At 41.8% G+C, this 24829-nt stretch overlaps 1 protein-coding gene across 5 annotated transcripts in view; it reads left to right on the plus strand.

Moving 5' to 3' along the window:
- Positions 1-24829, plus strand: part of LOC135484571 (ras guanyl-releasing protein 3-like) — a 62917-nt gene that overhangs the window by 14395 nt on the left and 23693 nt on the right. Inside the window, exon 1 of one of the 5 annotated variants that reach the window (XM_064766178.1) lies at positions 18639-19319. The exons of the other annotated variants lie outside the window; for them this stretch is intronic. Within the exon in view, the coding sequence (XP_064622248.1) occupies positions 19085-19319 (235 nt within the window). The 5' untranslated portion in view covers positions 18639-19084. Of the gene's footprint in view, positions 1-18638; positions 19320-24829 lie in introns of those variants that run through there. 5 annotated transcript variants of the gene reach the window in all.

Here is a 24829-nt window from a genome sequence, read left to right on the forward strand (position 1 = left end):
GATTTGAATAAAGACAAATGCTTTTACTTCAGGTCAGGTGTGAAGTACATGGATGAATTTTCAAGATGAAATCATTCAGCAGCCTTAATTCATTTCACCCAATGCAAGATCCCTGAGAAGTGTGTTTATGTACAGAATCGCTTAGGCCATGTGTTCAGAATCGCTTAGGCCATGTGTTCAGAATCGCTTAGGCCATGTGTTCAGAATCGCTTAGGCCATGTGTTCGTCAGCCACTTGATTACAATCTGAGAATGGCGGCAGGTCAAAATATGAGAAAAACTACCAGGGACTAAACCCATTATGATGACATTACCATGAAACCAGCTCTGAATTGCTGAATCAACAGTTCCTCCCAGAAATTCATGGAATGACACTGGGTTTCACAGTCCTTGTCATGAAATTGACTAGTTCAATATCTGTCCTTGAAAGTTGGAGATCAATAAAATGTCATCCACTGAGCTTGATGTGAACTCTAGCTACCTTGAGAAGGAATACTTTCCGTCAAGTTGAAAGCTGTTGTATGTGGATGGGATGTCAGATTGAGACGTGTCAACCTAAGGTTGGCAAACACACAGTTCATGTCGGTGGGAAGTGGCAAAGCAGTATCTATTGGAAATCGCTCGGAGTGATGATGATTGTACAAAGGTCATCATCTTACTTATCTGTCTTTAGGGACAGGGTTGGAGATACATCTACAATTATCTCAGGTTAAAAGAGCTTTTTGTATACAGTGGAACCCCGGTCGGCGACCACCCCGGTAATGTGACCACCCCGCTATGACGACCAAGAATCATCAGTCCCAAAACTTTTTTGACTTCGAACATTTTTCAAAATGTTGACTTTTTTTCTGCTAGTCCTTACCCTCACATTGAAAAGTCCAAAAATTTTTTTCATTGGTTTTTTTGTTTTCAGCTCAAAGTGAACCAACATCATCAATCCCCAAACTTTTTGACTTTGAAAATTTTTCCAAATTTTGAACTGACTGAAAGTTGAAAAAATTTCAGAGTCCAAAAAATTTTTTCACTGTTTTTTTTGTTTTCTGCTCAAAATGAACCAAGGTCATCAGTCCCAAAACTTTTTTGACTGAAAACCTAATCAAGCATTTGGTCAACCGATTTTCAACTTCACGAACGCGACCATCCCTGTAAGGCGACCATTCAACCTTGGTCCCATGGTAGTCTTGTGTTCCACTGTACCTAGACTTGTGCATGTATGTTTAAATGTAGTCTGAGCCATCTCCCACTGATATCTGTTCATATATTCCAAATGAGATTAGTTCATTTTGACCCACAAAGAAATCTATTGGAAAACAGATTTGCATGTATTTGGACCAAATAAAATCTCCCAGTACCTGTAAACTCAAATCCTTTCAAATTACCCAGGCACCAGCTCCTTATTGTTCTCTTGTATGCCTGAAGCAGAGTGAGAAGATATGAGAATCTGCTCCATAATCCTGGAAATTGAGAGAAACTTCACCCATGCAGCATTGTTGCATCTCAGAGTTGTTGTACGTGAAGTGAAAGAGGATGTGCGGAAAGGAATGTAGCTGTCTTTATGAATAGTCAATACTAGTTTGGGAGAATATCTTCATTGCCATGGAGTCGCTTCCCTTTGTCTTGTTCTTGCAATTGTCAATTACGTCAGGGTCTCCTTATATGTTGTTGTTGTTGTTGTGTGTTCCTGTCTGCTTCCAACCTATGGGTAGGTGTGTAGTGTCCAGCTTTGGCAATCAGACCTGGCTGGTCAACAAAGGTCATCAAAGTCAAAATCTGGCTGATCAACTAGAATACTTCATTCATGTTGTTTATGTTCCTTAGTTTGTAGTTTGATGGATCAAACTCAAGACAAACTGTATCTCCCTTATAAAACACAGCTTGCCAATAAACCCTTTTGAGCTGCTCTCCATTCTTTCATCTTTGTCTTGTTTCTGATGCATCCTTTGCTCGAGAATGTGGAGGCTGCAGCTGTGAATAATGAAGTACGTTTCGTACATGTCAGCTAGTGAGCTTATCTTCTTCTTTCATGTCAAAACATTAGCCCACTCCTTGTCTGTGGAAGAAAAAACGAACTGCATGTGATGAGACAGAGATTGAAGTGTTGTGTGTACATGCGTGAGGTCACCTCTAAACCTTTCTTCACTACATGTTCGGCCACCTTGTGGTATGTCTCTTTCAGGAGTGATGGTGACATCGGGTCCAAGACAAGAAAGTCTCTGAAGATCGTGAGAAGTATTTCTGAGCCACACACTTCCAATAATATTGGATAAAGTATGACTTTCATACACCTTTTTCGGAGTTCTTTTCTGATAAGATAAAAACCAATTCCATGTTTTGCTGAATTATTGATTCATGGTGTTCTGCCAGCATACATTTCAATCAGCGTCTAGACGATGAATCAGGAACATGCATTATATCTTAACAGATTTCGCAGAAGTGTTACTAATGATATGATGGCAAAGCCGGGAATGGCATATGCCAAAATAGTCATGGCTGATGTCAAAACTAGAGCCGCCGCTACGAGGCTGTGACTGGCACTATGGTGCTGTTGTAACAGAGATGTGACATCAGTCTTGAGTTCACACCATCTAGTGGAATGCTGATACTCTAGGTCTGTCCTTTTCCTTTGAAATCACTCTTTAATGCACCATTGCAATGTCCTGATATCATCTTACAACGTCTGATCTGAAACACTAGCTATAGAACTCATGAGCAACAACCCTGCTTGTTCCTCCTTTAAACGATATCAGATTCTCACACCTTGGATGACATGTTCAAGGAAAGTTACAGTTATTGAGAAAAGATGTCAAGAAACATGTTCCATGCAAAAAAAGCAAACAGAAGGATACTTGTTAGAGAACTGTTAACAAGATGATAAATGCTTACAAAAAAGATAGAACAGAACAACCCCCTCTGACACAGATACGGGGATTAGCTTCTTCTCATCAATAATTCTTTGCAGCTTTCTCTGACACTTTTACGGCAAGTTGAACAGAGAGATTTACCATAAGCTCCATTGTCTTCACTTTCTCGGTATAAAGCTGTTTGTCTTTCTGTGTCATCTGTACTGTTCTCATCCTCACCCGATCACTCCGATTCTTTCAGAACAGTTGGATACTCACATTATCAAAGATCAAGGCAAAGTGTTGATTCATGTTATGACAGTCTCATGCAACCTGAGTCACTATTTGTGGTGTGAGTGATGTCATTTTGGGTTGATGAGACATAAATCTGAACTTTGATAAGGGTTAAAAGAAGGACCCTTAACCTTAAAAGTTAGAGCATGTTATCGTATTACTCTTTGATGGTATAATTAGCTTATATTTTGATTTTCCTCAAGAAAAATCGATATCCAATTCTTTTTCATAATTGCTTGCTTCTTTATCCTTTCCAAACAAGATAACGTCATTTGCACGAGCTCATCAGAATGACTATCCTGCTTTAGCAAGAAATGATCATCAGGAGCTAATTAGGAGTTTAAGAAATTGTAAAGTAATGCTTTCTTACTTGTAGGTCATGGCATGTTGGAGGCAATGTCTGATGGAAATGTAAGGTGAGGAGACTGTCATAATCTCTTCTTCATGGAATCATTAGGCAGTGGCGTTTGTGTATGATTGTCATCAGGGATTGACATTACTATAGCAAGAAGTCCCAACTCTCTTCTGTGATGTAAGGAGGAAAGCCTTGGCAATCTTAGCTCCCTTTCCTGTGGGTTAGATATGGAGACATTTGGTGGGAGTTCCAGTTAGACATGCTGCCAGTACATGGTATTGAGGATTGGGTGCCTTGCTTGTTGAGACACTACATGTAGTCTCAATTTACTGAAATTGAACCCACAACCTCACTCTGGTTTTTAACGAGCACACTGGTTAAAGATGACAATCGAGAACCAACGCTTGACTTGGTCACCTTGTCTCTACCGTGGAGAGAGTGAGGACAGGAGAGTCAATGGCATCCTTACACTCTCACCCATATTGTGGTATTGGAAAACATGCCTGATTAGGTTTCACACCAGATTTTGAATCATCATCCGTCTTCTAGATCAAAGGCATCTCTTCCCCAATCTCTCCAGTCAGTAACCTTGTCTCAGTCATAGAATAGGGACATTCTAGTGAGAACGGGTAAAAATCGATGATCATCAGCACACTGACCCAATTTTGCGTTATTGGAAAACATCCTGATTAGGTATCACCGTTGGCGGTGTGGAGATCCTTACAGCTGAAATCGACATGGTGGTGAGATACTTTGAGGTAATGAAGTAAGATTACGGTTGTGTGGGTTTAACCAGACACGAATGGACTTTCTACTGCTCACCAAGGCCAGGTGTTAGGGCGAACCATTCACTTTAGTTGTCCACATCCTTCGTTTGTCTGATGAAAGACCAACCCCCTCTTATTGTGGTGGTCAGCTGTTCTGCTTTTCTCTCCTAGACACTCCAGAGAGGTGGCTAGAGTAGTGCCACCAATGTTTGTTCTGTAACATCTTCACCTTACCGTCCATAACAGTGACATTCTCAACGATTAGAGTCAAGCCATACGCAACAGCTATTTCTAACTCAAGCCTAATGAGAGATAGCTTAGAGGTATTAGGATTCATCCTGAAATCAGATTTGAGGTGCATGCGTTTAGAATCGAAATGTGAAAGGTTAAACCACAAGAGGTTTACAAAGGCTTGCTTGCTTCCCGTCAGCACTTAAGGTGATTGAACAACCTTTCCTTGCAGCTTTATAAAGCTTTGTGCATGTCCCTAAAGTGTGTGAGGTCATCGCCCATCAATTGCCGTTCATACTCAGGAATTGTTGGATTAACAAGTTCGAAAACAAGGCATGCCAGAAGAGTCACTTGTGACCGCCAAGAAATGCCCAAAGGCTTTATTTCATCAACTTGATGCACCGAAGCCACATAAGTTATACACAATAGAGCTGAAGGTACAAAAACCGATAACAGGATACAGTTATACAAGTGAGAGTGGTCTCATTCACGTCATCACTAACCACCTCAGCCTTTTATATTCAGCTCTGAACCAAGATTACCCTTTTTCACCCAGCCCAAACTCAAATGTTAACAAACAACCAGTCAGTAGTCTCTGGGCTATTGTATTTTATTGTATTCTGTTGTATTCTATTGAATGTAGGCGATGGTCAACATTACACTTGTTTGAGAATGAGTGCACCCTGTTCATTACACCAGTACTTAATTGGTTATTACTACAGAGATGATTAGCAAGTACGGTGATGAATATTAGCTGATTGCTATGTAACTCTTCCCTAAACAATTACGTCCTCACTTATTGCAATAATGTTCTGGTGAGTGACAAGGAGAGCCCTTCAGCCCCAAGGTGGGTGACAGCAAGAGAAGACAGTCTCTCAGATATTACATGGAAAAACTGTTGCTGCCAGCCATCTAGATATTAATGGTTTTTAACTCTTAATGGCCTGCAGTGTTCATATCAAAAACATGGTGGTTATGTAGTACAATGGAACCCAGGTCGGCGAACACCCCGCTATGACGACCAAAAATCGCTGGTCCAGAATGGTTTCCTCTCTTATGACCACCCCAGTACCCAAAATTTTGAATTGACTAAAAGTTGAAAAAATTTCTAAGTCCAAATGTTTTTTTCACTTGTTTTTTTTCTGCGCAAATTGAAGGAAAAACATCAGTCCCAAATTTTTTTTGACTTTTGAAATTTTTCTGAATATTTGGACTTAGAAATTTTTTCTTCATTTTTTTCACAGAAAATGTCTACCGGCAGTTCACCTTGACAATGACAAAGATATCAACCCTTGTCAGAATGCTACCACATAACTTTCCCCATAATGATAACAGCACTATATCACCTAAACGACTCAACAGTAATCTCTGCTGGTGATGGTGAATATCAACCCATGACAGTCTCAGTACTGGAGACCGTGGTGTGGAACTCAAGCGTCTCGCTAACCACTTGATCACACTTTGCCTAGAGCAGCTGTCGTTGAGTGTGTGGACTGGTGAAGGTTTAATAAGTCCATTAGCAATATCGTTACCGCAGTGTGTAAACACTACAAGTCTGCATTGGAAGAATGATTTGAAAGCAATCTGAGTATAACCCATTGGGCCAGGTATTGGAACCAAGTGTTTTGTCTCTTCCGCTTCTCTCTTGGCAGTTACAGGCTCCAGGAATTGGAGATGGAGCAGACATCGGACACGCCTCTTGCCAACCACAGCATTCCTTGTATTGCTGGCTGACTTCTGATTTCTCTTATGATGTGAATTCAAGATGTCAGCTCTGATGAGGATCATTTCAGAACCGATAACACAGCTCAGGTTTCGATCCTGTAAACCATTCCTGTTGTTATTGTCAGATCTCTCATGTTTATGTTCGACTGTACACAGACAAATGGAGTATATCGTGTCAGTTAGGATGTAAAGTCAAGATCACTCTATGGGGATTATTCCAGACTGACGTATTATCTGCTCAGGATAAAGCAGGTCGATATCCTACGCCTATTGTTGCTTCCTTTGATTTCAGTGTCTCGGTGGGGGGGGGGGGATCGCTTTATTATCCATTAAGGTTTGACTTAATGCATTCACATCAGGGCTGTGATGCATGAAGGAGTTTCCTTGGTTGGACGTGAAAGTTCTGTCATCAAAGGCCAAATTGGTATGGTGATCACTCATTCTATTTCTACATTTGGTGAGAAAATGGCACTGCACAAACAAAATGCTGGGGAAATCTATCAGTAAATGGCTCGTTCTTAGTAACTATTGTCCAATTCTGGCAACGTAAAATGGCTTTAGACTTAGTTCCAGTGAGAAGTGAAGAAGTTCAGAGTGAAGGGATTTATGTCTTGCAGTCAGCATTCAGTTGGCACACAGCACCAGGTCTCGATTTTCTTGCAGAAAGCAAAAGATGAAATCAAACCATTTCAGTTGAGCTGGGTTATCTTGAGACAGATCTCCACTTGTCATTGCCATGTAATCCAAATAAGAAACATCTCCCAGCAGAGCTTACACTTGCTGTAGCTAAGCCAAAGGCAAATTATGGCAAAATACCCTTGATACCACTGCACCAAAACGGCCTTTGAAGGACAAACTTCCTTCAATTCCAGTACTGGGGGATAAGCAAGGTTATACAATGATGAAGACAAATCATGAGAGTTGGTCCCTGTTGGTAACAGGATGATTCTAGCTCAGTCTCCTTCAGTGTGTATACTGCCCGGCTTGAGTCTTGCTGGGTTTTCATGAATATATGGTATGATTTATTGCCGAGTCCGAAAGGCATCGAGACGCTTGAGCTCAAGAAGCGTGCATTTTATGTTGTAGCACTTGACGGGCTGAATGGTAAAGGGCACTTTTCTGAGACAGGGAATTAGATGGATTTTCTATGGTTATTGAGTTGGAAAGTTCAGAGGTATCGTCTGACATGGATCAGTCTCCAAGATCAGCTAACGTTTCGGACAGCTTGCACTGATTCCTCAAGCAATTTGGAGAGATTCCGGCAGAGTTGACGATGGGCCGCTTAAATGGCTAGGAGTATAGAATAGTTACGGTGCACTGCTAGGAGTACAGAATGGTTACGGTGCACTGCTAGGAGTACAGAATGGTTACGGTGCACTGCTAGGAGTACAGAATGGTTACGGTGCACTGCTAAGGGTACAGAATGGTTACGGTGCACTGCTAGGGGTACAGAATGGTTACGGTGCACTGCTAGGAGTACAGAATGGTTACGGTGCACTGCTAGGGGTACAGAATGGTTACGGTGCACTGCTAGGAGTACAGAATGGTTACGGTGCACTGCTAGGAGTACAGAATGTCTACGGTGCACTGCTAGGAGTACAGAATGGTTACGGTGCACTGCTAGGAGTACAGAATGGTTACGGTGCACTGCTAGGGGTACAGAATGGTTACGGTGCACTGCTAGGGGTACAGAATGGTTACGGTGCACTGCTAGGAGTACAGAATGGTTACGGTGCACTGCTAGGGGTACAGAATGGTTACGGTGCACTGCTAGGAGTACAGAATGGTTACGGTGCACTGCTATCACTCTTGGAAGTATTGGAACAGAAGTGCTCTGCATGAGGAAGCCATATATTGCATCTACCAGCAGCAAACTGCCAAATTGAACTGTTGATGCTATGCAATTTCAAAAGTGTATAATGTTTTTTACATTTAGTTTATCTATTGGCATATTGTGAGCTGTCATTGAGTAAGGTCCTTTCGCTGGGATGATTCAGAGATGTCAGATGATACAGAGATTATATCCATTCGATGACATGTATTGTTACTTGGTTTGTCTTTGTTGTTTGCTTGGCTCAGTCTAATCCTTGAATAGAATTTATGGTTTAGATGGCAAATGTCTGTTCGTTCTCGGGCTCTCAAGTTAGTTTTGGACACAACTTAACCATTAAGCCCTAGTTACATTGTAAACTTACCAACCAATGGTGGGTAGTTTTAAAACCTCCATCCTGGTCACACAGGCAAGCACATTGGTGGCAAGAGGAGACTCAGTTTGACATGGAGCACTAAGAAGGAAGCCCAGCAGCATCGCCTGAAGATCTCATCAATGAAGACATTCCACCCATCAAGTTGTTGCTCGAAACAGATCAATATCATTCAGAGCCCCTTCTATGCACCAGACGATTGATCCAATATCGGCCAGGAATTTGTGCAGTTCTTGCTGCTGACGTCACTCATTACCATACCAGTGAATGAATCCCTGGGAGATTTGCCACGGCTTAGAGAGATTTTGATTGGAAGTGTAGTCATGTCGGCCACCTTTGCTCTGATGACAGGTTGCGTATCTGCAAAGGTCAGGGGCTGCCGCAGTCTTCAGGATATTCGTTGGTCCACATGAAGAGAATGGAGACTTTGACATAGTGAGCAAGGCGCTTACACATCAGTGTTTTGCTATCTGTTATGTTGAGTCTTCAAAGGGTACTTCTTCAGTCAGAGGGTTTGGGCTGTGGAGTTTCTGTCCGATGTCGCAGGTGTTAATGCTTATTGCTTGGGTCTGACACAGAGCTACTTCTCAACATGAAAAGGACCCTTTATAAATAACACACAGCAACCTCAACCATGAACAACATGCTGAAGAAAAAGCCTTTAAATTGATAGCTGGTCTTGCGCACAGATGGCCTGAGCCTTCTTCTCGCTAATGTAGCAGCTGACACTAACAACCATCATCAATTAGTGAGATATTGTTTTTTCCTCGGCGGAGATAATGCTAGCCTGGATCCAGGGGTGACTGTCATGGTCAAGATATTACTCTGATGTTTTGAAACTGGTTTCTATTGGATCACACTAGAAATAATGAGAATTAGTGTTAAATATGGGACTCTCTACTTTTGTTGACGATGCATGACGACACTGCTCTCAGCAGCACAATGTGTTCTGAGGTGACTGAATGAGTGTTGGGGGACGTCATGGGTGTTCTGAGGTGACTGAATGAGTGTTGGGGGACGTCATGGGTGTTCTGAGGTGACTGAATGAGTGTTGGGGGACGTCATGGGTGTTCTGAGGTGACTGAATGAGTGTTGGGGGACGTCATGGGTGTTCTGAGGTGACTGAATGAGTGTTGGGGGACGTCATGGGTGTTTTGAGGTGACTGAATGAGTGTTGGGGGACGTCATGGGTGTTCTGAGGTGACTGAATGAGTGTTGGGGGACGTCATGGGTGTTCTGAGGTGACTGAATGAGTGTTGGGGGACGTCATGGGTGATGTCAGCCATGTCACAATCAAGGTACAACGTGGCTGATGTCACTCGTCAAGTCAGGCAACGCTCGATATGTCACGTGATCAGATGTTGATTGGACCTCAGAATATGATGTCTATAAGACATGTAATAAACAGCACGAGTTGATGTCTATGAGACGTCCTTCTAATAGGATGACTGTTAGTCATCCACATTTCAGTATGCTACCACCTTTAGCACACACCAGTGTGTTACCTTGCTACCACCTTTAGCACACACCAGTGTGTTACCTTGCTACCAGCTTTAGCACACACCAGTGTGTTACCTTGCTACCAGCTTTAGCACACACCAGTGTCTTACCTTGCTACCACCTTTAGCACACACCAGTGTGTTACCTTGCTACCAGCTTTAGCACACACCAGTGTGTTACCTTGCTACCAGCTTTAGCACACACCAGTGTCTTACCTTGCTACCAGCTTTAGCACACACCAGTGTCTTACCTTGCTACCAGCTTTAGCACACACCAGTGTCTTACCTTGCTACCAGCTTTAGCACACACCAGTGTGTTACCTTCAGTGAAATAAGTGCATTATCCCAGTTCTTTATCAGTTGTGTTTTGTCATCTATCGCGGCATTAATTGAATTTCAAATTAGATTTCTACCCATTACGCTAATTAGCTGCAGAATAATTAAACAGTTAACGACTCTTATCAGGTTTGTGAGGTATATGATGATTGTCTGTTTAGTGATGTGGCTCCTTGTCATGGTATTCGGCTGGTTTAATTGGTTTGCTTCATATCATTACATTGTCTCATATTGACTGTTGGTGAAATATCATTTGAAGTAAATATGATTATATGAGCCATGTGAAGGTAGTTCTGCAATAGATACCAGCCAACTGCGTCAGTCAGGTGGCAGTCACCAAAACAGGACTCAGTCCATCTACGATTTAGAACACAGAAGAGGAAGAAGAATCTGAGCCACATTGGTTCAAGCCAAGTCTTCGCGTTGAGAAAGCAACCCACATTAAAGCACCTAGGTGATTTCAGTTCTTGTGTGTTGATTCTCTTATGATATCGATGGCATCACAAGATCACTTTAATTGACTGTGTTCTTTACTTTGTTCAACAACCTGTTACGAGAATGACCCCTGAACCATAGAGAGGAAAGTGAACATGGCGATATGGCAGTGCTGGCACTGAATGGGTTAACATGTCAAGAGGCTATCGCATTGATTTTATGTCAATACAATCTCTCCAGTCCTGCTACAAGTGTTGGTGAAGGTTTACACAGGATTAGATGGATTAGGTGCATTTTATTTGCAGATCTTTAACTTGAGGTGTTGACGTTTGGAAAAGACATTGTCTGATGATGATATTGGCGTCTGGCCCCAGGTGTTTCTGAGGCATCTCTAGTATTTTTTAACTGTTTTCTAGTTCATATGCAGGTTTGAGATTATTATCAAGGGAGACATCGCTTGCTGAGACAGATCAATCTAGCTATAGGCTGGTGGAAGGAACTATGCAATACTATTGTAGATTTGACTTGTTCAATCATCATCATAGGTTAGATACAGGTCATACACATTGCATGTCACCTTGGGCAAGGCACTGTACGTCCATTGCCCTTGTCTTTTGATTGAAACATAAAGCTGATCTTCAGAGAAAAAGGCAATTGGTCCCCTACAGAAGGCAGGTCTGGGATATTTGTCAACTTGGAGTCATACCTTACTGGTCACTAATCTGCCAACCCATGTCAAATCCTACATCTCCTTATGTCAAAACATGAAATCATAATATCACTCGACTGAAATCAATCGGCAGGTCTAATGATTGATTCATAATATTTGCCTACTTCACAAACCTTGCTTGCTCAGTGCGGCCTGCAAATAAGGTCGCCTCGTTATTCAATGTCCGACATGATTTAGATAGAAATGAGTTAGCGAGACATGTGATATGTCAGGATGAAGGAGTGTTCATTTGAAGGAAGCTCTTGTGAGTGTCCCAAGGGTTAGACTGGACATACACCAAGGCCTGTATCATCCAGTTGAGCAAGACTATAGAAGAAGGTATGAGCATGAAAATTAAACTTGAAACTATTATTATAAAAAGACTCTTCAATGTCACCTTTTTCGAAAATGGTGTCTCAGAGACTCTCCTAAAGACGAAATATGATATATGAACCCTTGGGAAATGCTTGATTGGATAGCACCTGATCCGTACTGGCATTAAAAGCATGGATGTTCTAATTGGTTTTTGATGACAGTAATTAAAAGTCTTCTTCCCTTCGAAGTGTAATGAGGACTTTCAGCAAGTTTGAACAAGAATATGACGCAAATGGGAAATTGACGGTGTTTAACCGTTTCTCGTTGGGGAACGTCTATTTAATCGCACCAGTTTTAGGCAGGAGCCCACAGGTGAACCAAATCAAAACGCAGTTTCCTTCTACTTGGGCCATTGTCATTGCATACACCAGTTAGAAACTGCAGTGATATGCATTAAGGTGTTTATGCCTCAAAAGATCTGTGCCGTTTAATTGGCTTAAAAGTATAATAAAAGTGACAATGTGGAGGAATGTGGATCAACCCTGGTGTCTGGTGTTGATATATCATTAACGCACCTGGTGTTTTCCCACTTGGGTCAATATGAAAAACGACCAGGAGGCCTTCCGATGTTTACTAATAACAGACTCATTATAACACTTGTGACCAATCCTTCAATATGGTTCCCTGCTGTATGATGGAGATGTCCTCGAGAGATTCGATGCCTTTGGTTGGTGACAACGAATTGCAGTTTGATATTGTGGATTACTGAATTTGATAGGACTTTTCTTTCTCAAGAATTGAGGTAGGTTTCCGTCAGATTCTAAAACAAGAGCCATGGCCAACTTACAATGTGGGCTGTGAGGTGAAGTATTCTGGCGGGGGATAGTCTAAGGGTTTCGGTTCGGTAGGACATGACAGAGGTCGGGCACTTGGCTTTGAAGCTGTCCCGCCAGTCCTACTATGGGTGGCAATCTGTGGCCAAACCCTGCACCGTGACCAAATGGCATCTCGTTCCTCTTCTGGAGGTTTCTTGAATTCACCTCTAATCAACAGCCATACCGATGTGAGAAAAGCAACTGCTGCTGGTTTTCCTCCTTACAACTGCACATTTGGCTCCCAAGAAAAAAACTGCAAGATTTCAAGGCATTGACCAAATCATGCAGCTAGAGCTACGATCAGCTCACGGTGTAAGAAACCATTGCCATAACAATCTCTTCTATCAGATTGATGGGTAATATCAATAATTTGAGACTTTTGAGAGATTCATCAGTGCTGCCATCTGGAGATGTCTACTTGAACTGAGAAGGTGACATAATTTGGTAGAGCTTATAAAGGAGAAAATATGAACTCGGATCAAAGATGCAGTTTGATTAGTCCTAGATGGCCGCCCCTACCAAGGGCCAAAGATCAGTTAGATCTTTCATGATTGGTAAAGGAGAAGTTCTTTGAAAGAGAGAATGATATTGACGACCATCAGTAGTGAAGTTGTTCCCTTTCATAGCACAGAATAGTTAATAACTCGACTATCATACAGGCAGGATCCTTTACACACTTTATCTCATATTTGACTAAACCTAATTACCTCCCCACTAATAAATAACATCATGTTGATTCAATTATCATCCAAAAACCACAGGAAATAACTTGTTAATTCACAATGATTTTCGTGGAACTTGGCTCATGCTTCAATAGTTGCCATAGAAATGGCAAACTTTTTCATGGGGGACCGTTTATTAATTCATAAAGACAACAATATTTGTTATGTAATCTCCACCATTCGGTGCAGGGTGGAGAAGGCTGTCACACTATCATGTATTGTGGGGCAGCTCTTTGATAAGCCTGGGTGTGTGGTTGCAGACAGCTTTCAGATTTCACCGACTTTAGGAATACAGTTGGACTTCATCTCGGTAGAATGTTGATTTAGTTCTTCGTTTTCCTGGACTTTTGGTCTCTGACTGGTGCTGGCAATGATGCATGTTTATCCAAGAAATAGTGAGTGATTCTGATGCTAGAAAGACGATGCCTGGGACTTGGCACAGAAAGACAAAATAAAGAATCGTGGTCAAAATGAACAGAACCTGCAACTTAAGTATCATTGACTCATTGCCTCAGACTGAGTCCATTGACCATTGAAACTAATACGGACACTTTATAACCTAAGTGGTATCTTGGATTACTGAGTGGCGAGCCAATCATGTTGTTACTTTATTCCCAAGCGAGTAAGTAGAGATAAAATCAAGGACCGGTCTTGTGTTTAGTGCAGAGTCTGTGGAAGTCAAAATTTGTTAAAAAGCGGCATTGCCAATAGCCTTTGGTGTATTGAACACCTTTGAAAATATTACCAAATGTCCCTGTCCGGCTCCATTGCCCCGTTTCTCAAATGCTGTTGAGAGCACTGTACAATATTGACAAGACGGCCAGGGTTAATCGTTCTGTCTGGTTCCCAAGGTCAAATTGGTCCTATTTGCATTCTGGTGATAAGGATTTTGGGTTACATCAGAGTATTTTGGTGACAATCAGTTGATAATGTGAGACCATTGCCTTAGTGTTGTTGTGGTATCGACATGATAAAACAGGCTATTCCAAGTACAGTGAAACCTCGGTAACACGACCACTCATGGGACCGAGGTTGAATGGTTGCGTTACTGGGGTGGTCGCGTTAGTGAAGTTGAAAATCCGGGGACAAAATGCATGATTAGGTTTTCCTGCCAAAATTATTGAATCTTTTCAAAAGTTCAAAATTCTGAAAAATTTTCAAGGCCAAATTTTTTTTGAGGTTGATGATGTTTCTTCATTTTGAGCAGGAAAAAAAAGTTTAAAAAAATATTTGGACTTAGAAATTTTTTCATCCTTCAGATTTGAATTTTTCACAAGTTCAAAATTCTGAAAAATTTTCAAAGTGAAAAAAGTTTTGGGACTGATGATGTTGGTTCATTTTAAGCAGAAAACAAAAAACCCAGTGAAAAACAAATTTGGACTTAGAAATTTTTTCATCCTTCAGATTTAAATTTTTTAAAAGTTAAAAAATTCTGAAAAATGTGCAAAGGAAAAACTCATGTGCGAGGGGAGGAGGATACGACTGACTCTGGATTTTGGAAGATGCAGAAATAGTGGAATTGCTGGTGTGTGTGTGAAGTTGCGGGAAGCTAGCCAAGTGTTTTCTTTTCCCTATGTTTATAAACATATAGTGATATCACATCAATATTGACACAGAAACATGTACACATACATTTTTTAGGTCAGGCCATCCTTTTTTAAAGAAAAATGCCAAATATAGTTTGATGAATCAGAGAATGACCCAAGATTGGGCACAGTGGATTTATTGAGGAAGTGGACCATATTTGTCAAGTAATGGCTACTTCAAGTGGAATTTATCAGTAGCATCAAGTTTCGAATCAATCTGGAAAAAAGAACTATAATATGACGCATTGAGATTTTCTGAACGAATGATGCATAATCATTCAAATGGCTGGTCATCATTGAATTAATTACTAAGATTTCATATTTCGGAATCCAACGGTCTTGGAATGGGCAAGTTTTATATTGACCTGGCCGATTATGGTAAGGAGGCTGCTTTTTACTTTTGAACCTAGGCATCCACTTTTAGGAGGCCATGCACTGAACACCTGTCATTCACTCCTTGAGCACCACAGATACACGTGTAGAGGTTCTCCTAGTGCATCAGGTAATGGACTACTCCACACATGAGAGGCTGCCTGGAGGCGTGGTTGGATCCAGCGGAGGCCAAGCTTAGAGCTGGTGTAGAAAGCAGTAACGATAGCTAGCTACATCTCCTATTTCTGTAATCCTTGCCAGACTGGTCCATGGTGACTCACCAGGGTGAACATCACCTAAAATCTCCTCCTTTCACCGCCGATCCAATGTGCCGGCAAATCCAAAGGATGCGTAATACGCACGGCAGTCTATCGGCATGGACTAGCCAACCCTGCACAAAGCTTTTCGGCCGGAGTACTCCCGGTGGGTACTTGAACCCATGACCTCATGGTCAGAAGTGTGTTGCTGAAACTTCAATTGATAGTGTCAAATGAATCAAACCAAGGCACTCACCTCTTCTTAAAGAATCAATAAGCAGTGTTTCTGTCTGTGAATTTGGGATCAAAATCCTCGAGAATAAGCGTAAAGGTCAAACCAATCATCCCAGGATGACTTCTGTCTCGTACATAATGTGATTGTCCTTGTTGTGATGTTATTGTACTCAGGGCGGTGTTTACCAGCCCCTCGTTCCTCCAGGATCTTGGTGATGATTTGTTCCGAGGCAATTTGAATAAGATCGCTGGTCGTGTAGTGCAGGGCAATTAGATTGGTGGTCGTGTAGTGCAGGGCAATTAGATTGGTGGTCGTGTAGTGCAGGGCAATTAGATTGGTGGTCGTGTAGTGCAGGGCAATTAGATTGGTGGTCGTGTAGTGCAGGGCAATTAGATTGGTGGTCGTGTAGTGCAGGGCAATTAGATTGGTGGTCGTGTAGTGCAGGGCAATTAGATTGGTGGTCGTGTAGTGTAGGGCAATTAGATTGGTGGTCGTGTAGTGCAGGGCAATTAGATTGGTGGTCGTGTAGTGCAGGGCAATTAGATTGGTGGTCGTGTAGTGCAGGGCAATTAGATTGGTGGTCGTGTAGTGCAGGGCAATTAGATTGGTGGTCGTGTAGTGCAGGGCAATTAGATTGGTGGTCATGTAGTGCAGGGCAATTAGATTGGTGGTCGTGTAGTGCAGGGCAATTAGATTGGTGGTCGTGTAGTGCAGGGCAATTAGATTGGTGGTCGTGTAGTGCAGGGCAATTAGATTGGTGGTCATGTAGTGCAGGGCAATTAGATTGGTGGTCGTGTAGTGCAGGGCAATTAGATTGCTGGTCGTGTAGTGCAGGGCAATTAGATTGCTGGTCGTGTAGTGCAGGGCAATTAGATTGCTGGTCGTGTAGTGCAGGGCAATTAGATTGGTGGTCGTGTAGTGCAGGGCAATTAGATTGGTGGTCATGTAGTGCAGGGCAATTAGATTGGTGGTCGTGTAGTGCAGGGCAATTAGATTGCTGGTCGTGTAGTGCAGGGCAATTAGATTGCTGGTCGTGTAGTGCAGGGCAATTAGATTGCTGGTCGTGTAGTGCAGGGCAATTAGATTGCTGGTCATGTAGTGCAGGGCAATTAGATTGGTCGTCTCATCGATCTACTTAGATTTGCCCACTACAACATTTCCATCTTGGATGTGAAACCTGCCAAGGACTCGTCTTTCATCCCGATGACCGTATAGTGTATATTTCAATGAGTTAGACCTGTCATCCTCAGGTGGCCAATGCTGAATTATAAACTGCTCAGTCTTCTCATCTCAATACTTAGATGAATTCCATGTTTCAATCTTACGTTTTCTTTGAATAATTTAATATGTGGAAGTAGTTTGTACTTAAAAGTCTCTGGAGACTCTAGAGTGGCAGAGACACATCAAGAACACAAATCTGTTTTTGAATAAGGTAAATGTGTTGGTGGAGAAACAAGATGAGAGGACAGTCTGTACCCAAGGTCTGTACCTCTGCTTCAATTCCCCTCACATTTTCTCTGTGCGCATTTGGGAAAAAGTCAAAAAAATTGTGCCTGCATGGAATATTTCGATGTGGCTCCTTATAAGCCTCTCAGGCAATTGTAACATGAATTCCTTGAGGATTCCAATGAGAAGTGTTACACTGACATCATCTTCATTGCACTGCTAATGGTGCTACCTCAACTGACCTGATCATGTTATTGTCACATGATGATCATATTATGACTGTTATATCATGAACAATAATGACCATTCCTGGCTCTGGGTGAGTCACTTAGTCATTATTGTTGTACAATTTGCCTCATTAGTCGGGTAATCATCGGGTCTGTCCTGGCTGGAGATCACATTTGCTACAGATATCACTGATAAGTGATACAGATTACAGTCAGCGCTCCACACTCATCAAGAGCATCTTCTTTCCACTAAATACTGCAAAATTGATAAATTTGCAAACATTCATTAAAAAATACCATTTTCACAATTTTTTGCGCTAAATAGGTAACTTTCTTCCATTTTTCCCAGTCTTTGTTAGTAATTTCATGAGTGGGTGTGGGGTGCTGCTTCCAGAGGGGCTGTGGTATTGAGGTCATGGTGGTAATTGTCCCCCCTCCCCTGCCTCGTTTGTCAACTCCACCATGTGGTAATTGAGGTATTTCTGTTGGAGTTTGGTTTCTTATATCAAAACAAAACTGATGATGTCCTTCACAGTGACACAAGGGGTTTGAACGTGCTATTTGTCACCTTGGTGTTGAGCTAAGTGTTAAAACACGTTCCAAGTAACTATGATGATAACAGGTGCTGTGAGATCATCTGCTGCACTTCATACAGTAGGCCTACCTCTTCTGGGGGTGAAATGAACCAAGCTAAATATGAGTAATATGGGTGTAGATTGTGCACTGTCCTCAGTAGAGTGCTTCAGTTAAACCAGGTGAAGCCAAGCTGACTCAGGCTCACTTGACTTGGGATCATTTACACTGTTCACAAAGTGTAGAGCTCCGTGTCTGTTCATTGTGGAGAAGTTGATAACCAGGTATCCTCCCGTTCATATCTGGTCCTCAGTCTTGGAGACAGATTCTGTCATGAGTGATAACCGATCGGAGAGTCACCTTGTTATACATAAACAGATCTCGTGCAATCACATGAACGTTAGCATGAGTAGCCTGTTTGTTCAGGAGCGTACTTGGTAACTAGCGTCGCATGCGGTATCATCCTAGTCATACAGTCGTCACGACGACAAATATGAACTTTGTCGGATTACACGAATCAGATTTGTCACAAGCATGCTGGGATGTGATGGTCAGCGTTCTGTTGGGATAAACTACACATGATTCATCTGGTGGTGGAGTATTGATGTTTTGGCTTGGCAGCCCTGGGTACATAGCGACCGTTTGATTGGGTCGGGTGACACCAAGTAGCATTGTTGATGTTGTTAACAGCATGTTGTCAGATTGTTCATATTGACTTACGTGAGGACAACTAGAGTTGCAGCCGGGCCGTGCTCTCACTTGACGATCAATACTGAAGCCCGGATGAAATCAAACTATTGCTCGTCATCCACAGTTGTTGGACCTCGGTACGATGAAGCACCTGTGAAGTTTTTGTGAGCACCAGATGACCAGATGTAAAATATCAGTGGATTTGGCATTTTCCAGGCGTCAAGGATTATATCAGCCTTCCTCTCTCGTGGCGGCAAATCAATTCATATTTGAGTGTTTCTTAGTGATCCACTGTGGGAATATCGATGCATCGGCCATTCATGAGAATTCAGTTTCCCGTTTATTGTTCTGTTTGGATTATTTCCATTATTTATTTCGACTAATATCTTCATATGTGGATACACTGGCACCGAACTCCGCCCAAATCTTTGTGCACCTCGTCAGGGATGCACAGGATGCACTGTGTCCAATGCAGTGCGGACACGCAGGAAATCTCATGTAACTATCATGAGAAAATGTTGCATATTATGTACAGGAGCGGATCAAAGAAAGGAAAGGTGAAAAAACGGTTAACACCGCACCAATTATTGATGCACATGAATGGTGAACGCTTGGCAAAATACTTTGGTAAGCATCCATATGTTGCATAATGGCCTTGTTGTTTGCAGGTCTGTTAAAGGCAGAGTGTTTTTATTGAGAAATTGATGTTTATAATTTGAATGTGAATATTCAAAAGAAATGCCAGGCCTAATGTTTTGGAAGCCCTTTTCCAAAGATCTACCTATGATACGGACAATACCGGGCTTCCAGAATCTGCAAAGAGGAAAATATAAGCTGACTTAAAGGGAGGCTATAGGCATTGACAAACCATGCCTTGGTAGGCAAGGTTATGTTTGCTTTTGAAAGCACCAGATGTCACCCCTTGCAGCGTCCCCATTTCAAATCGAAGCAAACCAAGTACGCAGGACTCTGGCTCAGGTTGATCATGTTTGTTGCCAGAATATGTATTTGATACCATGTTTTGAGAACAGCTTTATGATTAGTTTTTCACCTGTTGCTAACTATTACACATGAAATCCCAGGCAATTGGTAGTCGAGTTCAGGAAGCTCAATATATAATTGAAAGTTAAACTGGATAATGACTGAAGTCACTTGAGTGACCTGATTTGATAACCAATTACCCATGAATAAATGCATTTGTCTCTTTAGAACAGCGCAGAGCGAACGACTTGTCGCTTTCTCTTTGGACTATCATCGTATTCTCGCCGGAATTTCGATTTTGAATATTTCAAAATGCAACGCCCATGTCGACGTCAGGGAGCAATTAGGACGTGGAGTGAATCATATCGCCGTAAGATCCTCAAAAGTCTTAGAGGTCGGTATAGTTCATTGGAAGTTATAAGGCTTCCATTAACTCCTGGAGGTGTGGCAAGGCCCTCCTCCTCGGTCTGAAGTGTCCAGATACACTTCTGTCATAGCTTGATTGACTGGTAGTATGTCGGTAAAGTGGTCCCCCACTCTCCATATTGCCGAGGTTGTAACATCATGCATATTCCTGTAAGAGAACCTCAGCCTAAAGCGATGCTCCTGAACCAGTCTCCACGCATCCTCCTCTGCCAGTCTGTGAAGCACTGGTTTGCACTGCTTGGAGAGTGCAAAGAGAGTGACATAAGTCAGACCTCCAAAACATCCATTCGGTTGTTGTCACACCTGATGCCATTAGGCCTTACTATCATGGTTATCATTCTCTTCAGACTATTCTCATGAAATTGTGGCGAAATTAGTACCTAAATTATCCCTGGGGAGGCCAGCAATTCAGCCATTTTATAAAAAGTTCAACCCATGCCACGAAAACATCATAACCAGTGCAGTAGCATGGCCTATGAAGTGATAAAGTCATCATGAGCAGACAGTTTAGTTCTCTGCCTGTGACATGACACAGTCATTAGTCCTAATTGCCAGCCTAACATAATTTTAATCATGATTGTAATGATACGCATCTTTCAAATCAGTGGACAAGCTAACATAAAGTGATTCATCATCATTAGGCCTATAAATGGGCAGAGAAAATAGGCTTATTATGAGGATGAATACAATAACTGTGGCAAACATCGATACAATGGGTTATATAGGGTGTTGATTTAAACATGGCACCTTTATAAGGCCAAACAGATTGAGAAGCTCAAACATCACTAGAAACTCAGAGGCTGAATTGAAAAAAGTTGCATCTGAAAGTTTCTGCGATTACAGATTGGCTAACAAACGAAAAAGATGCCGGTCTCACAAGTCTAGAGAGAAGGAAAGCTACAGAATCGGTTATCAGGAAGTGTTTCTGTAACATAAGAAGGTGTGTCAGCCACTTATCACTGGAGGTTTGATAAGGACGTTGATATAGAGCATACATGTATCCCATATCATGTATAAACAGCAAATAATCAGCTGAGGGGTTGAATTGCTTGTTATTGCGATCACTGAGCAATTTTGGATGCAACAAAAGTTATTCAACTTTAGAGTTTGGCCATGTTTTGACAAACACCCTGTAATGGATAAACCTGGGGACAGCTGTTACCATAGTAGAGTACTACATACCTTGATATCGGATTGTTGTAGGCCAGTGTCACAAATGATGGTACTTGATGGCTTATCTCTGTATATCGATTAGTGAGGCAGCATGTGTACCAAGGCAACATGTACAGGAAACAAAATGTAAAAGGGAAAGTGCTGGATTCATAGTAAATAACACCTGAAAAGAAACACCCTACTTTAATCTTACTCTGAGCTGACAATAAACTTGCATCTTTTTCTTCATCACTGAGCTCTTTTTGGTGTGTCTTTAGTGTCTGGCTAGCCTAGATACAAGAATACCAATTGCTGACTTGATGATGAAAATAGAAAGCTTTGGTGATTTGGTGGTTGCAGGCGTATACTTTGCTCCTGCCCCTTGTTATTAATCTACTTATCAGTCATCTTAATCATGTCACAGTTGAATTTGAAAAGCAATGCCAAAAACTGAAATTATAATTGGGTTGATCTCACACTATCTGAAGAGCGCAATTATTAAAATGTCAGTGATATAAACAGGTGGTGATAGTACAGACTGATCGGAGATTGTCGTTGTCTTCAATATCCGCCTTGAGATCAATAACCTGATTGGCCTATGTGTTCTGTACATTTCGTGGGGACAAGTATGGCTATAAGATGGTACCACTCACATGCTGCACTGGTAAGTCTGTGGGGACAATATGCAGGAGGGTCTGTCATCTTGTAATCCTGTGACGGGGGGGGGGGATCAGAGACTTGTAGGACTCTTGTGATATGAGAAGACACCTCCATACATCATATCGATACCTTGGTGTAGTGTTACCAAATTTGGGGAGTAGGATGATATGTCAGGGTAGACAAGGGGGTTGTTGGTGTTCTTACATCATGACCAAGCTGGGGTAGCGGGTATCAGATGTGTGTATGATGTAGGCCTTGTACTCCTCTGTATTGATAACTTGGTATGATATGTCAAAGCCATGTTGGCCAGACATCACATCACAGATGTACTCAGAAGTTCGTATTGACAGGCTGAACTCAGAGATGAACATATCCTCTATCAATCCTCTTGTACTCCAAGGGGGATGATACGTGATAAGACCGGTCATAGATGATTGCTCCACACATGTATTCTTAGTTCATGATTACAGCAAGTTCAAGTTTGCCGGCGAGAAAACAAAGATTAATGGCAGTAGGATTTCCCTCCCTGCAGATTCTATGACTGAACATGAAATCAAGGAAATGACTCGAAATTGATCGAGAGGAAATTTGTTGAATCTGAGATTGAAACGTTGGATTGATATTCATCGTGAGGGAAAGAGGTTAAGGACACCCAAAGTGATTCTCGATGTGCTCAATGAGAATCGTTTACACTCCTGCAGCTGTAGGAACATTCTGCCGAGCTCTCTTTCAGGCTGCAGATGCAGTAGTGTCTCCAGCAGTAGGAACATTCTGCTGAGCTCTCTTTCAGGCTGCAGATGCAGTAGTGTCTCCAGCAGTAGGAACATTCTGCTGAGCTCTCTTTCAGGCTGCAGATGCAGTAGTGTCTCCAGCTGTAGAAACATTCTGCTGAGCTCTCTTTCAGGCTGCAGATGCAGTAGTGTCTCCAGCTGTAGAAACATTCTGCTGAGCTCTCTTTCAGGCTGCAGATGCAGTAGTGTCTCCAGCTGTAGAAACATTCTGCTGAGCTCTCTTTCAGGCTGCAGATGCAGTAGTGTCTCCAGCTGTAGAAACATTCTGCTGAGCTCTCTTTCAGGCTGCAGATGCAGTAGTGTCTCCAGCTGTAGAAACATTCTGCTGAGCTCTCTTTCAGGCTGCAGATGCAGTAGTGTCTCCAGCAGTAGGAACATTCTGCTGAGCTCTCTTTCAGGCTGCAGATGCAGTAGTGTCTCCAGCTGTAGAAACATTCTGCTGAGCTCTCTTTCAGGCTGCAGATGCAGTTGTGTCTCCAAGTTTTGCATTGCTACTGGTCAGTCCCAGCAGTTAATGGCCGCAATGCAAGAAATCTTCTCACCCTTTTCTTTGAGCGACAATTTGTGTTACTTTCTGCTATGAAGATTGGTCATATGATGACAAGAAACAAGCGGATTACCATGCCCTGGGTGGATGGCATTTTGAGGTGCTATATTTGATAGGAAGTGAGAGAATCGTTACCACTCGCATAATCTAATCATTCAAATAGCAATTTTCAGAATGTCTCTAGTGTTTTCTATGCCACAGTGTTTATGCTCCCAGAATACATGGCACTGTCAATAAGAGGGCAGTACCTTTCCTTTAGTCATTTTATAAGTGCCATCCAGGGTGACCAAAGAGGCAAACCAAGCAGATGATCTCTAATGCCGCCTTGCTGTAGCTTATTGTTCAGCAGGAGATGTGACATTTGTTTTAGCTGTGGTTACAGCAGGGATTAGAGATACAGCCAGGAGCCTGCAGACATTACTGGACAATGCATATTTTTGCAAAGTGACAACTTTTGTTGGAGAGAGTCATGTTTATATGTGTCGGTCTCAATGACTTTTGCCACAAATATGATATGTCATAGTAACTCTTCAACCACAAAACATCTTCAACCACACTGAATCAAGAATCTTATAGAAATATAATTCATTTTCATGTGACATGTCAATAAAGGATGATGGTAGTGGGTGACTTATCTCACATCGAACAATACCGATCACACAATAATGTGGCAGTAGGACATTTGTGGTAGCTGTTATTAGAGTTGGTATTTCAACCAAGGTATTCAATGCATTCAGTGTCATCTCATAAAGTACACTTGGGGATTCTGGCAGAGTAATACTACAAGGAATAAAGGAGAGATTCTTTCTCTGCGTGGTGGGGAATTCCAGAAGTGAACAGGTTTGTAATGTCATATTCGTGTTGGCGTGTTCGTCATAACTAAATTGAGTTTCGGAGTGTGTCTTATTATCTGACGTGAGTTTGATCTGGATCTGACAGTTGATTCTAACTGACTGGTTATTCATGTGATTTTGTCTGTGCCCTTGGGATGTATGTGTCTGGGTAGGAATGTAGGTTAAAATCCAAACGGTAAAAACCTGAAGGTAAAAATCCTAACTGTAAAAATCCAAACGGGAAATATCCCATAAATTTTCCGAAAATTTATAAATTTTTCAGAATCTTTTTCTTTTCAAATATTCTGAGATTTTTGGAACATTTTGAGATTTTTGCTATTTTTCATGCATTTTAAGAATGTGTTAGTTCCTTTCTTTTTTCTGAAATTTTCTTTGATAAAAAATCTTAATTTTTTTATCAAATTTTTGTTCAATTTTTTATCAAATTGGTAAAAAATGCTAAAATTTGGTATTTTTCGTTAGGATTTATACCGTTAGGATTTTGACCGCGTACCATCTGGGTTGATGTTCATATCAATAGCAACAGTTGGTTTTCTACTTGTCTGCAGATCAAAGTAGTGCCAGAGAAAGAGTTATTTTCTTGTTCAGATTTAGCTTGCTACTTCTAGAGTGAGCTCCTCTTCCCTTTCAGACCTTACAATTTCCCGACCTTTTTTGTAGAGAAAGGCCTAAAGCACATGAGAGAGACAGTGTTGTTGACCACCTTTCACGACTTTGTTATTTCCA

The sequence above is a fragment of the Lineus longissimus genome, chromosome 3 (genome assembly GCF_910592395.1).
Source record: "Lineus longissimus chromosome 3, tnLinLong1.2, whole genome shotgun sequence".
Lineage (NCBI taxonomy): Eukaryota > Metazoa > Nemertea > Pilidiophora > Heteronemertea > Lineidae > Lineus > Lineus longissimus.